Consider the following 18,444-nt stretch of genomic DNA (forward strand, 5'->3'; position numbering starts at 1 on the left):
CAAAGATTAAATATGTTTGGTAAAGTATTAAAAGTGTCAAGATTAAAAAATTTCAATAATCGAGGGATCAATAGTGCAATGATTCCGCAAGAAACAAAGGGGCCGTTTGGCCATACAAAAAATTTCACTGTTCATTTAGTGTTTGGTTATAAATTTTTTAATTTTCACTTGAAGTGAATTTCGAAATTTTTCAAAAATTTCAAAAACTCCAGAAGACTAATTTTCAAAATTTTCATTACAAATAACGCACAAAAATTTAAAAAAAGCCCAAAATTATATTTAATACAACTCTAGCTTTCAAATAACCTTTTAACTTCCAATTTTTTCCCCCCACTTTTTAACGGAATTTTACAATTCTTATGTCCAAAAAAGGAAAAAAAGGAAAAGAAGGCAGAGAGCTCAGCAGACGTTTCCTCTTTTAAAGCAGCCTTCATCCTATTTGTTTCACTCGCTGTCCATTTCCTCCTCTTCTGAATTAGAAAAATCCCCCTTCTTATTTTATAACATATACACACACACAGTCACATATCGCCAGATCACTTCTTCAGCTTCTGATGCGAATGCTTTAACTCGCTTCTCTATTCACGCAGAAACACTGATAATGGCAACGGAAGGGACAGAATCTAACTGCAATTCCTCTACTGAAGGTCTTCAAGACCAATCTTCGCCTCGCCAATCGCTGCCTCCTCATTCAGGTAATCATCTCTGTTTTTATTCTCTTCTTTTTTTTTTGCGCATATTTTTAACAACTGGATGCTTCAGATCTGCTATCTTTTGTTGTTCCATATTTGAATTTTATGATAATGCCGTTTTACATTGTTGATCTGACGTTCTATACGACAGTGTGAAAATCAGTATGTGAGCAGTTTTTTTAGCTTATATGTGTGATTTTAAACCCTAAGGATGAATTTTGTTGGTTTTTGGGATAGTTCATAGCCTGGTGTTTGGTTCCAAATATGCGAATTACGTGTCAAAAAAAGATGTAAATTACGTTTCTAGATATACTTATAAAAAACTAATATCTAGCCGTTTTGATCCCTTGGAACAACTCAATGAATTTAGTAGATCGTTTTAGGAGGCCCTAACGACTATAGATTGAACCTATCCAATTTTTACACTGTGATGGTTGGCTGTTCATGACCTAGTTGTATCTACCAACTATCGTCTTTTTTGGGGATCAATATCAGCAGTTTGTGATAAACAACAAGACTATAGCATGTCGCGAGAGTGTAACGAAAAACGCTTAGTAGGTTCAAGAACACTTCTTTTGGCCCAAAGTGGCTCAATATGTTCAACTCATTGTGGAGAGATGCACCGTTTGTCACAGATCCAAGAGCCATCACCAACCTGACATGTGTGCACATCTAGCAATCCTTGGAATGATGGTAACATGGATTTTGTGGTGGGCTCCTTGGAACAAAGACTTAATAATGCTAGTTAGCTGTCGATTTTCTAAGTTAGCACTCTTGAGTCGATGTAATACCATTCATAATGCCTCTATTATTTTCTTATCATTCTTCCAAGGAGGGGGACAAGCTTCATGAAGTTGTAAAGATAACAACTTTAGGTTGTGACTTAAAATATACAAGTCACTTTTTGAAGACTACGTTCGGTACCCATTGGCAAACATGGTGAGAGAGTCTCAGAAAATGAGACTTACTTCGACCACATTTTGAATTTGCTCTGAGCATGAAGAAGCTTTGTTTTTGAGTTGGAGAATTGCAACTGTGAGCCTAGGGACTCTTTGTGGCTGTACCTTAGGAACGAGTTCTGTCCAAGTACTATTCAGAACTAAAGCCTCGATTTAAAGGGCCTTTTAGAGTGCTCAAAATTTTTTGTAGCAACACTACAAGCTGGAGTGTCAGGGAGGATACAATGTCTCATTACTGTGGATGTCGAACATCTCTTACCCTAACATGTATATGGTTAAATCCAAATTTGAGGCAAAATCCTCTCCATCCAGGGGAGATTGATGCAGGAGCGAGTAGGCAAGTTTATATTTGCGCTAAGGTCTATCTCCAATCGCATTAGGTCACTTTAGGGTTTTATTACAATATCTAAAGCTTTTACATGCATTATAAGACTGCCCAATGTTAGTTGACCTAACAAAGTTATGATTACTCATGTTGGGCTTACAAAGTATGATTATTACCACCTATCAACTGGACTATAAGGGTGATGACGCTCCATATATGTGCAAAAGCATTACTTAGCTGATTACTCATAGTATGAAAGTAATAAATGCATGATTTTTGCAATATTTGTTTTAGACTAGAAATCAGCAGTATTTTTTTTAAAGTTTCTTTCTCATATAAGTTTTTGTTTGTGTTGAATAACCTTTTTCCGTTATTGCGTTTTCGTTTTTCTTAATATGCGCTTTTCTTGGTTAAAGTGGGCGCTTTAATTGCACTTTAAGCCCAGCAGAACTTTATGCTTTTCCCACTTTGTATAGTTGACAATATTATCCTGTATTACATCGGTTTTGGTACTTTCCCTTCTTTTTTATTTGGCTGATTTAGGAAGATGGGAAATGAGGTGCCAGATTTTGTTTTCATTACTAAGGATTTATATATGAAAAGCTGCTTGATATCATGAGACAGGCACATAGGTATAGCACTTTGTGTAATGCCTTTGCGATTTCGTGAGCATTATGTTTACTTATTATCCTTTCAATTTGTTTGTTCAAAATCATGATTTTAGTTTTGATTAGTAGCCTGTGTTGTTACTATCTCTTCTGATCACTAACTTACAACATCAATTTTAGTACTACTTTATTTCGTGTTGTCTCTTATTTCCTTCTCACTCTGATGTTCCAGACCACGAGGAGGAGAAAACTTATGTCAAGTTTCTTCTATCAAATACTGAAGCCGGTTCAATTATTGGAAAAGGTGGCTCAACAATCACCGAGTTTCAGTCCCGTTCTGGGGCAAGAGTTCAGTTGTCACGCAACTTTGAGTTTTTCCCTGGTACGTCGGATAGGGTTATAATGGTATCTGGGCTTGTGGATAATATACTCAAGGCAGTTGAACTTATTCTTGGTAAATTGCTAGATGAGGTAATACACTTTCTTGAATCCCATTCTCTGTACATTTATCGACATATTGATTGAAATACTGTCTCTTTCTTGAGTCAGTTTTATGCTGAAGATGGTGATGACGTGCGATCAAAAGTTAGACTAGTTGTGCCCAATAGCTCTTGTGGTGGAATTATTGGGAAGGGAGGAGCCACGATAAAGTATGAGTTCTTACTAAATTCGTATCTCATAAGCATTGCGGTTGCATTTTGCGTATTGCTCTTAGAAATGCACCTATTTTCATGTTCTTATTTTAATTGAGAAGCAGTCCACCTCGCAAATGTCCTCGATTTTTTTGTTTATTATTATTATTATCATTACAGTGATGCACCTAAATGACATAATGTACTCAAATAATTTTTGCTGTAATTTTCGCTCACTTTTATTTTATTTGGAATGATGATGATATGAGTTTGGGGTTTAGCTTAATGAAAGAAGTGAGGATTCATATGGCCGACCCCAACTTGTTTGGGACTGAGGCGTAGTAGTTGTTCTTCTCAGAGTTATGGAAAAAATTGCATGTTACATGTGCTGGAGTGATTCTCTTGAAGTGAAAGTGATTATTTGTCTTTGGATTCTGCCTGGCACAATGATCAATTGCTTGAGGCCATGCATCCATTGAATAATGAATAGCAGCTTATTACCCCTTGAAATAATATCACACATGCAAACAGAGGCTTTGCTTCAATGCATGTTCTAGTGACTAAGTTCCTTCTTCCAATATGAATCGTTAAGATTCTTTTTTCTAAATTTGTTTTCTAGATTAAGTATCCATAGCTAAATTCTCCCTGGTTAATGTTACGATATCCTGTCCATAGCTGAGCTTTTGCTATTTTACACTTTTAGGTTCTCTTTCTATCCGTTTCATCAATTTCCTATATAATTCAACCAAGTCCTATGAACACAGATCAACTGATCAACCAAAAAAAAAGGGGGGGGGGGGGGGTAATGCTAGAAGGATGCAGACCGAAGCTTTAACCTTACTTAGGCATTGAAGGCTATGGGTATTTTTGTCACTTGGGATAGGAGATAAATGTAATCAGTAAATTCAGTCACCTTCTCTTACCTATATGGAAAAAGATATATTCAGCCACCTTCTCTTATATGAAGCTAAAGGGGGGATTGTAGTCCATGTAGACAACCGTTTAGGGTGCTGTAGGAAAAGGTCTGTTGTTGCATAGTTATTAAGGATTAAAGTATATGTTCTATCATTTACTTAAGTGATTATTTTTTGTTACAAAAAAAATATGTTTTAGCTTTGGGACTATTTCGCTGACCCCAACTTGCTCGGGATTGTGGCATTGTTGTTGTTGTTGTTGTTGTTGTATTCAGGACTTCCAGTGTGTGTGTGTCTGTGTGTGTGTACATATATGTCTTTCAGCAAAAACTGTAGTTTTGCTGCTGGATTCCGATTTGTGATTCCATTAAGAATGCGATTGATTTTAGCCATTGGAAAAGTCTTTTTCTACATAGATGGGTTAGGCTTGCATCCAAGCAGATGTAGTGCATTTTATTTGATCGATGTTAGTTTCCTGGTAAATACAAATTATTGTCTGTATTTTCTGGTAAACCATCACAAATACACCCTTCTAATATTTTGACGACGTTATATAGCCTCTATGTTACTTATTAAGAAGAATATAGCCTATATGATTGCTTTCTATTTCTAAGATAACTGTGAAAAGTTTCTTTGATAGCAGATACGATTATCAAAGAACATGTGATACTTATATTTGGAAATAGAATAATGTAGAAACAACACCTTTTCAGAAGACATGACAAAAACCATTTCTATAGGAAGGTGGGGATCTTTATGGCCTTCTAAAGGTCGAGAGATTTCTGTTGGCATGAGTTTCAGCTGAAGGGTAAAACTATGATTTGGTGCCTTCTTCATTCGGGCACAGGTGAGAAGATTGTGCTGTTCTGCTTTACTAGTGGAAGAAAAGTCCATGCCTCTGAGTTAAAAAGAACAGAAAAGAAAAGATTTTTGTTGTTATCTGGGGTGAAAGTGGAAGAGTAGGAGAGGAAGTATAAAGAGGAGTGAGGAGTTTGTTTTTCTTTAAAACTTTTAGAAAGTAAAACGCGGAGTAGTAATTGAGGGATATTGAGAATGGAGCCGATCCACCAACTCCTTTATTGGCCTAAAAGAATGATTTGAACATATTTGTCTTTTTTCTACTTCATACCTGCTACTCTACTAGTTCTGGTGGCAGTTTTACAGTTATAACTGATTCTCATTGCTCATCGTGTGGTAGGTATGAGGAGCCCAAAGGCAAAGAAGAGTCCACTGCGATTCCATATAGAGTTAATGGCGAGGAAAATCCAAATCACGTGTTCTCATTTTATACTATGCTTGCATGGGGGGGGGGGGGGGTCATGCTTTTGTGTCATCTATTGGAGACAAAATGCTTATCTTTTCTTAAGTACAAAGTTTAGAATTGGCATTGATATTGTAAAGTAGGAGATCTAGAGTCACTACAAGCGCAACAACAACTAACCTAGTAGAATCTCACACGTGGGGTCTGTGAAGGGTAGTGTTAAAAAGTGTGCACACAGACCTGACCCCTACTTTTGTGAAGGTAGAGAGACCTGTTTCCGATAGGCCCTTGACTCAAGAAAAACATAGTCACAAAGAAATACAATAGAAACCACGGAAAAGAAGCAGTAACAATAACAAGGTAATAAGATTAACCAAGGCGAAGGAAATAATCGGTAATAGAAATCTAAGTATAAGAAAGTACGAGAAGGATATGTGACACCAAAGGTATGAGAAAGGGATACGCTCGACTACCTATTAGCCTTCCATGCTAGTTCTCGATCTCCACGCCCTCCTATTAAGGGCCATGTCCTCTGTAAGCTGCTGATGTGCCATGTCTTGTCTAATCACCTCTCCTTGATACTTCTTAGGCCTACCTCTCCCTCTCCTCAGACCCACCATGACCAACGTCTCACACCTTTTCATTGGAGAGTCACTAAAACGCAAAAATTTAAAATTCGGAAAGTCCTAATAAAATTGAAAGAATTCTGAACAACCAGGAACCTGTTAGATTTTTAAAAAATAACAGGATCAATTAGAATTAGGCGGGCTTTTGACTTTGAACGAAGCACATAGTCTAATATGAAAAGCTCTTCTGCTTAGCATTTAACACTTTTTTGTCTTACTTTTCTTTTCTCAAGTGAAACGGACTTGAATTAAGTGGAGTGGATATAGGTGATCCTATAATCGAAATCAACTATTTTGGAGTTGAGTCATAGTTGATTGATATGCCTTATTTCCTCCATGAAAGCTAGTGTTTTTCCTTCAGAGGTTGCTCAGAACATGAAAAGTTAAGATAAGAATAGCTGTAACATATAAATCAGGTGCAAATCTGCAAGTATAAGGCCATGCATTATTCAAAAGCTAATGTTTCTATTGCGTAGGTCCCTGTCCCCTACACATATGATGAACCAAGGATATAATGGGACAACTAGAAAGGTTAGGACAAAGATCATTGCCCATCTGTAGATCATGGGAATATAATTATTGATAAAGTTTTTTGTGACAGGATGAAGGTTCATATGAACTGTCTATCTTGCAGTTAAATATGCAGCAGAGTTTTTACCAAGTTGTTAGTTTCTAGCTTTTGGTAATATTGGCGGTAAAGAAATCATTGGTTTTGATTGTAGACGCTTTTTATATTACAGATCATTTATTGAAGACTCACGGGCTGGCATAAAAATATCTCCTCAGGATAACAATTTTCCAGGACTGCATGATAGGCTAGTAATAGTGACTGGAACTCTTGGGGAGCAGATGCGAGCTATTGAATTGATTCTATATAAGTTGGTAGAAGACCGTCATTATATACAATCTATCATTGCTCCATTTCCATATGCAGGTATGTGTCAATTATAACTAATTAGGAAAACTTCCACTATAAATATTAAAAAAAAACTAATTAGGAATACTTCCACTTAAGTGATTGTCAGCATGGATAAGGATAAGATCTGCTCTTATGTCTTGATCATTTCTTTTTTGAATGACTGCCCTAGATCTTAGACTTATGCTTAGTTCTCCTAGGGAAAAGCGGTTCTTGTTCTTGCTTAATAACCAAATGCGGCAATCTGGTGGTGTCCGAGAGGATTTCAGGATAAAAAGAATGGATGCTTGGATAAGGGAACAACGCTTGTTTCATGTTCATAGGGCTTTCTAAGATAATGATGATCCAGCCTCTTAAATGATGTTTTCCCTAGCTACCAGGTGTACTGTTCAGGAAATTACTGTAGTAGACTAGTGGTTGACTTGGTGCAGCATTATGTAGATTGTTTTTGATTTCATACGGTCATCTAGTGACCGAATCCGTGCTTATTACTTTACATTCTAAAAATATTAAGTGGTTACTGGACTGAAGTATTTAAAATTTGAGAAATTCGATTTGTCTTAATTCTCAGTGTCCGACTTCAGAATCTAAAATCTTCCTTTTCCTTAGCAGTTTACGTGGGAATGAACTATGGACCACCAAATGGAATTGGAGGGAGATTTACAAATAACAGATATCAGAACAAGGTCTATTCCGCATTCTATTAGTGACACTTTTTAATGCAATTCTGCTTTCACCAAAAAGTCAGCTTATACTTTTCTTCTGTCAGCTTTATATCATATTCTGTTTCTAATGTGGTTCTACTATTCTTTTGTTTTTAGCTCTGTCAAGTTTCTTTTCTCACGTTGAGCTTTGACACTTGGTGCTTTTATGGTGTTGCAGGAAGATAGGGACAATTCTGTGACTATTGGTGTTGCAGATGAGCATATAGGGTTGGTGCTTGGGCGGAATGGGAGGAATATAATGGAGATCAGTCAGGTGTGTAAAGAAGTTTCAATTGCTCCCTGCTTGTGTATATGCTAAGTCTGTGCTTCCCTTGCAGGTTAGTGGAGCCAGAATAAAGATTTCAGATAGGGGTGATTTCGTGTCCGGTACTTCTGACCGGTATGACATCCTTGATATTTTTTTGTTTCACTTGACAGGTTGAGCTATACAGAGAGTATAAACATTTTGAACAAAATTTATCACGTTTTGCAGGAAGGTGACTATGACTGGATCCCAAAGAGCGATCCGCACGGCTGAGTCCATGATATTTCGGAAAGTAGCATCCGTTTCTGAGAGATGACAGGTTGGACTTATATTTCTAATATTTTTTTGTTGAGTTTTTCGTAATGGATAGCGTCAATATCATGTCCATGTGGTGATTTTGTAACTCTGTTGACATTGTTATAGGGGTGAGTTTGTGAAATGCTGATCCACGGGAGGAGAGTATGTTTTGTTGAAAGAGAGTAGCACATGAATTTTTTTGAAGATTTTTCCGAAACAAAGCTTGTGGGATAAATTATCACAGATTTGATTCAGTTGACTGAAAATATGACCATTCAATACAGCTATAACGTTTCATAGCTTCTAACAATCAGTTAGGTCGTTTGTTTATTCCTTATATCTCGTGAAGGGTAATGTATCATCAATATGAGCATCTACAGTGGCTTGCATCGTTTAAATTTGGGGTAAATGATAGCAAAATTATAGCAATTTCTTTATTCCAAATTCATTTTTTCGTCCTTCAATTCATTTCTCTGTCTAATGTATATTTCACGTTGACTCCATGGTTACGATACATTATTGCTATAGTACATTATTCTTAATTTTATTTGGTGTCAAATTTCAGTATAGGGTAATCCTTGTCCATAGATTTTTTTTTTTTTTTTGTTTCCCTGTGGTCAAAAAGGCACTATTTGAACTGCAGTGTACAAATCCAAAACCAGTGACCTAATGAATGCAGCAAAATTAGGTTCTCATTTTCCTCTTTTAACTATGTCAAGAAAAGGAAAACGAAAAGATAGTTTTCTCACAAGTATGAATCATATCTCTGATCCAGCACCCTTAACATGTTTGCCTATAGTTTTGACAGGAAATTTGAAGGAAGAACAGAAGCGATTAAGTAGCTTGAGAAACCGAATGAGAATGAATAACATCTTCTATTGGGGTTGGAAGATCAAAAGCCCAATGCCCAGATGAAACAAAAGGGAGACAGCAAATACTGTTCATGTTTGACCTATTTTCCATTTACATAATCCAGAAGTCTTTTGTCAAGCTCAAAACGGCCACAAAGAAGTTTCTTTGTAATGGTAGGCCCAAAAACATTTGGCTCAGAATCAAACTCTGGAAAGCGTGCAACTTCTATAGCATTCTCAAATAGAATGTTCACAACAGCCAAGACGCAGTATGCAACAAACACTTGAATTTCTCGTTTAAGAAGGAAAGAGGAGCTGAGAAGCGGAGAATCGAATGGGGATGTAGGAGAAGAAAATGAGCAAGTGAAATAGGTAGCAAGGCTTCGACACCATCCGATTTAACGATCTCACTGGATCTTAAGTATATTCCTGATTTCGTTGAACACACGGTCCGCCATTGTTGTTTTTTGACATAGCTTTTGCTTATGCCAATGATCCAGCTTCATCCTTGTCCAAGATAGTTTATTCAAAGTCATCGAAACACCAACAAAAGTTTATACAGAGTTATCGAAAGTCGAAACCAGAATAGGAGACTATTGGTGCTCCATGTTAAGGTTAGAGAAGAAGAAATGCCATGTTTGTTCCACGATGATTCCATTTTTCAATAATAACTCAGTTTTATTTTTATACTTTCGGGTTTGGTTTGATAATTTTAAAGATTGGGATGTTACGAAAAAAAATTTCTAGTGTTGCACTTGAAATTATTCAACCGATTTTAACCTTAAAAGTTGCCGAAAAGCAGACTGTGATGTTTAAGATTTCTAAAAAGAACCTGTTGCATCGTAAAAGATATTCCTCTGAACTTTGTTCCAGGAAGCAAGGAATGTTTTACAGAATAGACTTAAAGATGATATTCATTCTCATTTAATCTTTAATCTATTAAATATATGTTTAATCTATTCAGTAATCTTTTAATTTTGTTAGCAAAGCATCTAATGTGAATGTCAATCTGGAATTTCACAACAAATGATGTTTCCACTTCTCCTCAAGATAAACCATAGCTGTGGGACAGAAAGGTAGAAATAAAAGAGGAAGAGAGGCGGCCATATCCAGAGAAGGAGAATATAGAGCTGGGTTTTGTTTTTCTGGGACGAGTACAAAAAAACCTATTCATTAATGTGTTATACTATTGTGTTTTAGGGGCATTTAAGGAAAAGATAAAGTGGGTGGTACATTGCTAACATTATACCCTCATGCAGTATGTCAGCAAGACTCATGTACGCACACATATACACACTCATATATATATGTAGATACATTTTTACCTAAATTCTGTATCGTAAATTATTTAGCTCCCGTTTGACTGTAAATTTTGGCTTTAATTTTTCAATATCTTTTTGAAAACATTGTTTGTTTATGAAATATGACCATGTTTTTGGAAAAAAATTGAAAAATTTTCAAGTTCCCAAAAACTGGTTTAGGAAAATTTTGGGGTGGAAATTTTTCTTCCACTCACAAAACTTCAACTTTTCTTCAAATAAAATGCATGTCCAAATACAACTTCAACTTTCAAAAATTATTTTTCAATACAACTTCAAAAACTCTTTTTTAAAGTTTCAAACAAATCTGTAACCAAACGCTAGCTTAAATTTGTGAAACTACACGACCAGGGACGAAATGACCCTTCTCCCATTACACAAAAGGAATTCGTAGGTGCAAACTCACATATATTACTTAGTAGAGAACAAAAGAGGAATATTATTTTATCGTTGACCTATGATATTACTAATAACTTAATAGGTTCACCCGACACCTAGTTAAACCTTGTAAAAAGGAAATTGATAAAGATTTTCTTAGTGGATGCATTTATATCACCAGGCTGCCTAGTCCCCCTTAATTTCTTACTATTAAGACCGGCTTGTTTTTCAACCTTTTTTTTTTCTTAGCGAACTGGATAATTATATATACAAACCAATGTAGTTACAATATATTGTATAGTTACCAATGTCTTGACCAACACAAATGTTTACCCTTACATTACGGACAAATACAGTTCTTCAAATGTCTGTCCACCACAATGCCTTGTTTACAAACATCATAGGAACTGTCATAATTTCTGTCCTATCAAAAGTCTTTTTCCCTTTTCTTTCCTTTGCGAGGAGGTCCGCCACCTGATTTTGTTTCCTGAATTTATGCTCCAATACTGGATTCCCAAGCTGCTTCATCAAGGACCTCATGAATAATAGAGTTAAAATACAAATTTCCTTCCTTTATCAATTTGATAATCTATTATGTAGCTTGTGCTTGTTTTTCAACTTATTACTAAAAGACTTGAGTGTCCTAAACGTATAAATAACGTTTGTAGTTTTCACCAGATAAACCATTATACATAGGTTTGCCGTAATTCTCATTATCTCCAACTTATAAATGCAATATTAGTATTCATTTAATAAAAGAAGACGAACGTAGATATTTATGAGATGAGATGACAAGTGTCGTATGCCATGGCTCAAAATCAACACTTAATCCAAACTGCTGTCATTCTCTTCCCCCTTCCCTATTTTCTTCCTTTCTCTCCCTCCAAAACCAAAAGCTTTTTCCTTTGTACTCTGTTTCCTCTCTCCATCAATATTTACTAGCCTTCTCTCAGCTGCCATGGCAGTGGCAGAATTTACTCCTTCCTCTTCTTCATCTATAATTAAAAAGACTAGTCTTTACTCTTCACAACTTTTCTATGTATCAACTCATCAGAAGCGTCGGTTCAGTCTTAGGCCTCTCCAAAAAACCCATTATGCTAATATATGTTGCTCTGTTACTTCTAAGTATGTTAAATTTCTTCACTTTCAGCACATGTTTCATAGTTTTATAAACTTTTTTCTTTGTTGATTTAATGTTCCAGTGAAGTTCAAGCACCAGTGGTCACTAATGACCTAAAGAAGAAACCTGAATGCTTTGGTGTTTTCTGTCTCACTTATGATCTCAAAGCTGTAAGTTCTATTTTCTTGATTTTGTCATTAAGCGACAGAAAACGACTATATATGGATTACCAAGTATTTCCGTGTTTTAGCCTTGCTTTAGCTGTGCTGTAAAATTCACAAGTACTTCAGTCTGTTGCCCTGCTGCACTCTGTTTTACATTTAGGGGTTTGGAGAATCATTTTCTATTGTTTTTTAGACATAGCTGTGTGGTCATTGTTAGTTTGTTACTTTGGCTTATTGAGATGATTTGGATTGTACCTGTTCAAGAGTTTAGAATTGGTAAAAGCTTTTACGGTGGCAGGGTAGAATGAGGGTTTTTTCCTTGCCCCCAATTTGACCAAAAGATTGGTAACCTCTTACTCAAACCAATCTATATATATATATATATGGATGATGCATCTTTACTATTCCACCGATTACATGTATCCTCCTACTAGTACATATATTGAGTAACTCTATCCAAAAGATTGGTACTCCCTCCGTCCCAATTTACTTTGCGGAGTTTGACTCGACATAGTGTTTAAAAAAGAAAGGAATACTTTTGAAACTTTTGTCTAAAGAAGTTATAGATATTTGTGTAGCTATAAATCATTTCATTACGGGTAAAGTGAGAAGTTTTAACTTAAATTATTTCTAAAATATGAAGTATCCCATTTTTTATGGGACAAACTAAAAAAGAAAGTATGGCACACAAATTGGGAAGAGTAAGTAACTCTTACCAAAACCAATCTAATCTCCGCCACATGGTAGTGGGAGCATGGGTATTATATAATGAGGTGTAGGACATTATATGCTTCTTGTTCCGACATTACCTTGACTTTCCCGACATTATTTACTCTCTGAAAACTTCTAAAGGTGTTTATAGTGAAGTGTGTATATATATATATATATATATATATATATATATATATATATATATATATTAATTTTATATTTGATCATTATACATTTACCTTCCGTGGATTTAGGAAAGTTTTTCTTGGGAAAGCTATAAACTATCGATCTCAACAATTTCTGCCAGTTCTCTACCAAAAGTGTCCATATTTGCAGCATAGCTCAGTGTCTTCCAAATAGTTTAGTTTTGTGCATCCTCGTGTGGCGCGGTTATCTTTTCCAATCACGAGGAATGGGGCTAAAATTTAAGGCTATAGAGTGCTAATGCAGAATAAGGTGGAGTGTAATTGCTGCTTTAGAAATGACAACGCACCCAAACTTTGGGTCATTATTTACACGTCTTTCTGTTTCATTTTGCTGTGGAACAAAGTCCATATTTGAGAATTTCTGTTTCATCTTGACACTTCCTAACAAAATGCTGAAGAAATGAGTAAAAGAGCAATTTGGTATCCTTCCCATCCTAATACTTAGATTTGATCTGGGAAGGATTTTCAAGCTATCAATATTCGCCCATAGGTTTGCAGACTTGGAATCCATTTACTATAAACATCTAAATTTTAATAGAGACTGAACTTCTATCTCATGCATAATATTACCAATACCCTTTTAAGTTAAACCAATTACTCTACTGGAGATCTATATGACGAGATACAACAAACAAGAAGCTAGTAAAGATATAGACTAGGATTGGAAGTTCATTCACTGTACTTCAATGGTACAAAACAACCTAAAGGCTTTTTCTGACTTATTATCAATTGCTGGAGTTTCTTAATAAAAGCAGAATGAAAGACACACTGTACAACTTTTGTATGCTGGATTAGTAATTAGTGACTATGCATACTCAAATCCAAGCCAACTCTTTCTGAAAGTTATCTTCAGTTTACAATGCAAAGTTAAAGTTGAATAGTCAAACAACATCTATCTTTCACTTTTAGTTAGTATTGAATTTTAAGCATAATCTTTGTCAACAGGAAGAAGAAACAAGTTGTTGGAAGAAGTTGATAAATGTCAGTGTTTCAGGTGCTGCTGGGATGATTGCTAATCATCTTCTTTTTAAAGTAAGAATCACTTTCCCTATTAATTTTAGTAAATGGTAGATACGTCTACTTAAACCAAAACGCAAAGCCCATGCACAGTTTTCTTCATGAAGAGAATGCAATATTGAGCATAATGCTTGATTAATTTTTCGGACGACATGATGTAAAAAGCCATAGAGGTTAGTCATGTGCCCTCGAGATTAACTGTCAGAGTCAAAATTGCATCTGCAACGTGCGACCACGTTCCTTAGTTGCAGAATTTCATCTGCTATCTACCGCCGGTTCTCACCATGTAGACAATCTTTCATTTTAATCAGTTCCTTGGCAAGAATTTTTGGTGGACGGAATCTTATCTAATACCAATTTTTTTTTTTTAAAATGGCTGAAGTAGATTGGATGCACTGCTGGTTCATCTAATATTGAACTTAAAGTATGAATTAACTGCTTGGACGTGTGTTATCTAGCATCATCATGTTTGTTCTTATCAACCAGTATGACAATTTCAAAAGATTTTTAGTCAGTCACATAAAACCTCGGAAAGTACATAATTCGTTTCAATTTGTCCAGCTTGCAGCAGGTGAAGTTTTTGGGCCTGATCAGCCAATAGCATTAAAATTATTGGGGTCCGAGCGGTCAATCCAAGCCCTTGAAGGTAGGTATTTTCCCTATCCTATAAACATCTAAACTTTTGGAGGATCTTTCACGGACTAATATGTTTTTCTTCTTTTCTCCTTTTCTTTCTTGTTTTTAGGGTACGTTTGTGGCTTACCTAGAAAAACTAATCTTATATGTCCTTGTGATTTAAGCACCAACAAACTTGTCCAACATTATAGAATATAACGTGTTTGTTGTCTGCCGTTGGATTAGAAATGTTTACTTTCTTATTTATAGCATTTCCCAACTTTCAGCTCTTTGCTACTTGAGTGGCGAAGCCACATGGTTATAAGACCAGCCTTCGTCAAAAAATTACACTGTGTATAGAGGTAAAATATTATGTTTTAGAGGTATATGACACATACTGAACACCCTTTGTCGGAAAGTTTTTCACTTCTTTTCAATTTGAACACCCTTTGGGAAATTTTTAGCTTCGCCACTGGCTACTTCTATGATATTCGTTATCGCTAACTGCAGGAAAACGATGGAATTCCTACTTTTGTTGATGAATTTCTGCTTTAGTTAACACGTAGATATCATGATGCAGGAGTTGCTATGGAACTAGAAGGAAATTTTTAGCTTCGCCACTGGCTACTTCTATGATATTCGTTATCGCTAACTGCAGGAAAACGATGGAATTCCTACTTTTGTTGATGAATTTCTGCTTTAGTTAACACTTAGATATCATGATGCAGGAGTTGCTATGGAACTAGAAGACTCCTTGTATCCTTTGCTTAGGGAGGTCAGCATAGGTATAGATCCTTATGAGGTGTTCCAGGATGCTGAATGGGCACTTCTCATAGGAGCAAAGCCCCGAGGCCCCGGAATGGAACGAGCTGACTTATTGGATATAAATGGCCAAATCTTTGCTGAGCAGGTATATTCTTCTAGTTGTTCTGGGAGTTTATGTTTCGAAAGGAAGACAGATAGTATAAGTTATTGAATCAAGCTTTTCATATAATCATTACAGGGAAAAGCTCTCAATGCTGTTGCATCTCGTAATGTCAAAGTGATAGTGGTGGGAAACCCTTGTAATACCAAGTAATAAACTATTTCACTTGATAGCAAGTCTCCTTTCTATACCACTCTGTTCATTGCTAATATCTCTCTATTCCTCTCTAGTGCATTGATTTGCTTGAAAAATGCTCCAGATATATCTGCAAAGAATTTTCATGCATTGACAAGATTAGATGAAAATAGAGCAAAATGCCAGGTAAGCCACTTCATTAAACATCATATAGTTTCTTTCATTCTTTGCCGTGGTGAACACAAAACGTTTAACTTAGGACTCTCATGGTTTGCAGCTTGCTCTGAAAGCTGGAGTCTTCTATGACAAAGTATCTAATATGACCATCTGGGGAAACCACTCAACCACTCAGGTTTCTGATAAGATTCTCTCATTCAATGGTATTTTCAATTGCTTTACTAGTCCTGCTATAAGTAACAGTCAGTTTATTGCTATCAGGTACCAGACTTTTTAAATGCAAAAATTAATGGTTTCCCAGTCAAAGAGGTCATTAGAGACACTAAATGGTTGGAGGAAGAGTTCACTGAAAAGGTTCAAAAGGTGTGGTCTCAAATCTCAGAGTTTGCATTTGTGCCTTTCATATGTTTTTGTTAAAAGAGTCTCTAATGCATAGCGTTGATCTCCAGAGAGGTGGTGTACTTATTCAGAAATGGGGAAGATCTTCAGCTGCATCGACTGCTGTATCTGTTGTTGATGCAATAAGGTCTCTCGTTACTCCTACGCCCGAAGGCGATTGGTTCTCCACTGGCGTAAGTTCATGAATTCTTCATTATAAGAAAATTGATTTGTCTATTACTGACTTCTAAGAGCTATTATGGGGAAAGGCACATACTGAACGTTAATGTCTTTCCCCACCCCACCCCCGGCTTCAGAAAGTATTGTAATATCACTAGAAGGTGGTTGAGTATCACTTTGGTCATTTCTTATTTCCAAATAGAGATATCAACTATTGGACGTACCAGCAAACGTGCCTTCAGCAGTGGGAATAGTGAGTGCTGTGGCACTTCATACCCACAAACTAAAAATCCTGATTGAATGGGCATAATTAGCTGAAATGGAAGCCAAGCTACTATTAAGATAAACTTATAAATATTTTTAATGCAACCACATCTTCTGTCATGTGTGATATACCTAGTATGGTTATTTATTGTCCGGTTAGATGGTAAATAATTGTCATTTATGAGCTCCTATGTGATTCGGATCTGATAATGCAGGTGTACACCGATGGAAATCCTTATGGGATAGCAGAGGGTATAGTTTTCAGCATGCCATGCAGATCAAATGTTGGTTATTTCCTTCAGTTCCCAATTTACCTGGTTAACCTTTCCGTTGCAAATCTAATATTCTTCTTCTTGCAGGGTGATGGTGACTATGAACTTGTCAAGGATGTAATAATTGATGACTACCTGCGAAGCCGAATAAAGAAGGTCATCTCCCTTTCTCTTTAACTGTGGGACATCTTTTTTTTTTCTTTCGCAAAAAGAATATGTCATTTGATGGCAAATTAGTAGATCAGATTGGCGGGAAAATGTTTAACATATAAAACCAAAAAGCTCCAACTCAAGATGCTAATTTCTGTTCACATAAACATTCATGAAGAAGTTAATTAATCTGGTGTTTGTCTATGGTTTTGCAGTCAGAAGACGAGTTGCTTGCTGAGAAGAGATGTGTCGCGCATCGTACAGGGGAGGTGAGGTTTTGTTTTACTTTGTTTGTTATTCTCCTCGATCTCCTCAAGGGTGGTGAGACTGAAATTATGTTTTCTCTCTTTAGGGTATTGCTGTCTGTGATCTACCAGGGGATACAATGCTCCCCGGAGAAATGTGAAACCACAGAGCCAGGTTATCAACAGCTTTTGACCTGTCTGTCTGTCTTGCAAAATGGGCTTAGATTCTGTGGATACAAAGCTAAAGGAAAATGTAAATTGTATGCAAATGATCTCTGTAAGTAGAACAGATTTGATTGCAGTCTACCAATATATAACTGGTTGACTAGGAAATTATGTCAGAGGATAGAATTGCCAGGGGAATCCGAATCGCTACTGTTGTTCGAACTTATCGTGCTTTTTAGATTGTAGAATTGGCATCCTCACTTGAGCAGAAAATAAATGAAGCTTTTTAGACTGAAGAAAGAAGCTTGCTGGAAGAGGTAATTTCAAGGCCTTCTGAAGCAGTAATATCTAAGATCCATGTTGTTGGACTTGGACATACCAGGAATTACAGTTCCTTTTTCTGTTTTGGCGGGAAACTTTGTATTCTTTCCAAGTATTAAGATCAACTGAAAGACTTGTGTGCATATAGTATTAGAATTATTAAAGTGAAATTGATTGGTTATAGTATTAGATCTCCCGATAGGTCATTTTGAGTACTAGCTTTAATTTTCATGATCCGAGACCTCCTGTGGCTTCATTTGGTGTTTCTTGGATTGCGTACGTGGTCCGTGTCGCTTTTTCAAAAAGCTTTTATGTGAAATTTTAAAAGAGAGAGAATTTTAACTAAAAATGAGGTTAGAGTTGACCACGATCAACATTTTGGGTAAACGATTTCGGGTCGGTGTTTTGACGATTCCGGTAGGTCCGTATTGTGATTTTGGACTCGGGCGTACTCCGAAATTGAATTCGGAGGTCCCTAGGTTGATTTGACTTGTTTTGTCGAAAGTTAACAATTTGAATGTTTGGAAATTCCCTAGGAACCGTAGGTTCACTTTATGGTTATCAGGTTTGGATTTTGGTTTGGGACTTGTAATAGGTCCGTTTTGTTATTTGAGATCAAAACACATTCTGATCACGCTCCTAAGTTCCAAAT

The 18,444-nt window shown here is 36.2% G+C and overlaps 2 protein-coding genes across 4 annotated transcripts; both read left to right on the forward strand.

Moving 5' to 3' along the window:
- Nucleotides 1–410: 410 nt before the first annotated feature.
- Nucleotides 411–9,743, forward strand: LOC109209079 (protein BTR1-like). 3 transcript variants are annotated; one of them, XM_019372253.1, is made up of 10 exons: nt 412–695; nt 2,817–3,055; nt 3,134–3,234; nt 6,758–6,951; nt 7,543–7,619; nt 7,816–7,911; nt 7,976–8,037; nt 8,131–8,221; nt 8,326–8,603; nt 8,999–9,743. In XM_019372253.1, the coding sequence occupies exons 1-8, from the start codon at nt 602–604 to the stop codon at nt 8,216–8,218; spliced, it is 951 nt and encodes a 316-aa protein (XP_019227798.1). In that variant the 5' UTR covers nt 412–601; the 3' UTR covers nt 8,219–8,221; nt 8,326–8,603; nt 8,999–9,743. The 3 variants fall into 3 exon arrangements, with proteins under 3 accessions (XP_019227799.1, XP_019227798.1, XP_019227800.1); XM_019372255.1 differs by having other exon boundaries at nt 415–695; nt 7,546–7,619; XM_019372254.1 differs by lacking the exon at nt 8,326–8,603 and having other exon boundaries at nt 411–695.
- A 1,748-nt stretch (nt 9,744–11,491) lies between these two features.
- LOC109209080 (malate dehydrogenase [NADP], chloroplastic-like) lies at nt 11,492–17,978 on the forward strand. The gene is made up of 14 exons (XM_019372256.1): nt 11,492–11,872; nt 11,950–12,037; nt 13,894–13,980; nt 14,527–14,611; nt 15,309–15,490; nt 15,584–15,654; nt 15,736–15,826; nt 15,918–15,992; nt 16,079–16,180; nt 16,267–16,389; nt 16,855–16,923; nt 16,999–17,067; nt 17,277–17,330; nt 17,414–17,978. The coding sequence occupies exons 1-14, from the start codon at nt 11,706–11,708 to the stop codon at nt 17,465–17,467; spliced, it is 1,317 nt and encodes a 438-aa protein (XP_019227801.1). The 5' UTR covers nt 11,492–11,705; the 3' UTR covers nt 17,468–17,978.
- The last annotated feature ends 466 nt before the right edge of the window (nt 17,979–18,444 follow it).

This window comes from Nicotiana attenuata, unplaced genomic scaffold, assembly GCF_001879085.1.
Source record: "Nicotiana attenuata strain UT unplaced genomic scaffold, NIATTr2, whole genome shotgun sequence".
In the NCBI taxonomy this organism is placed as follows: domain Eukaryota; kingdom Viridiplantae; phylum Streptophyta; class Magnoliopsida; order Solanales; family Solanaceae; genus Nicotiana; species Nicotiana attenuata.

Bases quoted from the DNA above. Each gene is read 5' to 3' on its own strand.
- LOC109209080 (XM_019372256.1), top strand. From the start codon at position 11,706: ATGGCAGTGGCAGAATTTACTCCTTCCTCTTCTTCATCTATAATTAAA. The intron at 15,491-15,583 runs GTATATTCTTCT...TAATCATTACAG, and splicing joins GCCAAATCTTTGCTGAGCAG to GGAAAAGCTCTCAATGCTGT. The intron at 17,068-17,276 runs GTCATCTCCCTT...ATGGTTTTGCAG, and splicing joins TGCGAAGCCGAATAAAGAAG to TCAGAAGACGAGTTGCTTGC.
- LOC109209079 (XM_019372254.1), top strand. From the start codon at position 602: ATGGCAACGGAAGGGACAGAATCTAACTGCAATTCCTCTACTGAAGGT. The intron at 696-2,816 runs GTAATCATCTCT...CTGATGTTCCAG, and splicing joins ATCGCTGCCTCCTCATTCAG to ACCACGAGGAGGAGAAAACT. The intron at 8,038-8,130 runs GTATGACATCCT...CACGTTTTGCAG, and splicing joins GTGTCCGGTACTTCTGACCG to GAAGGTGACTATGACTGGAT.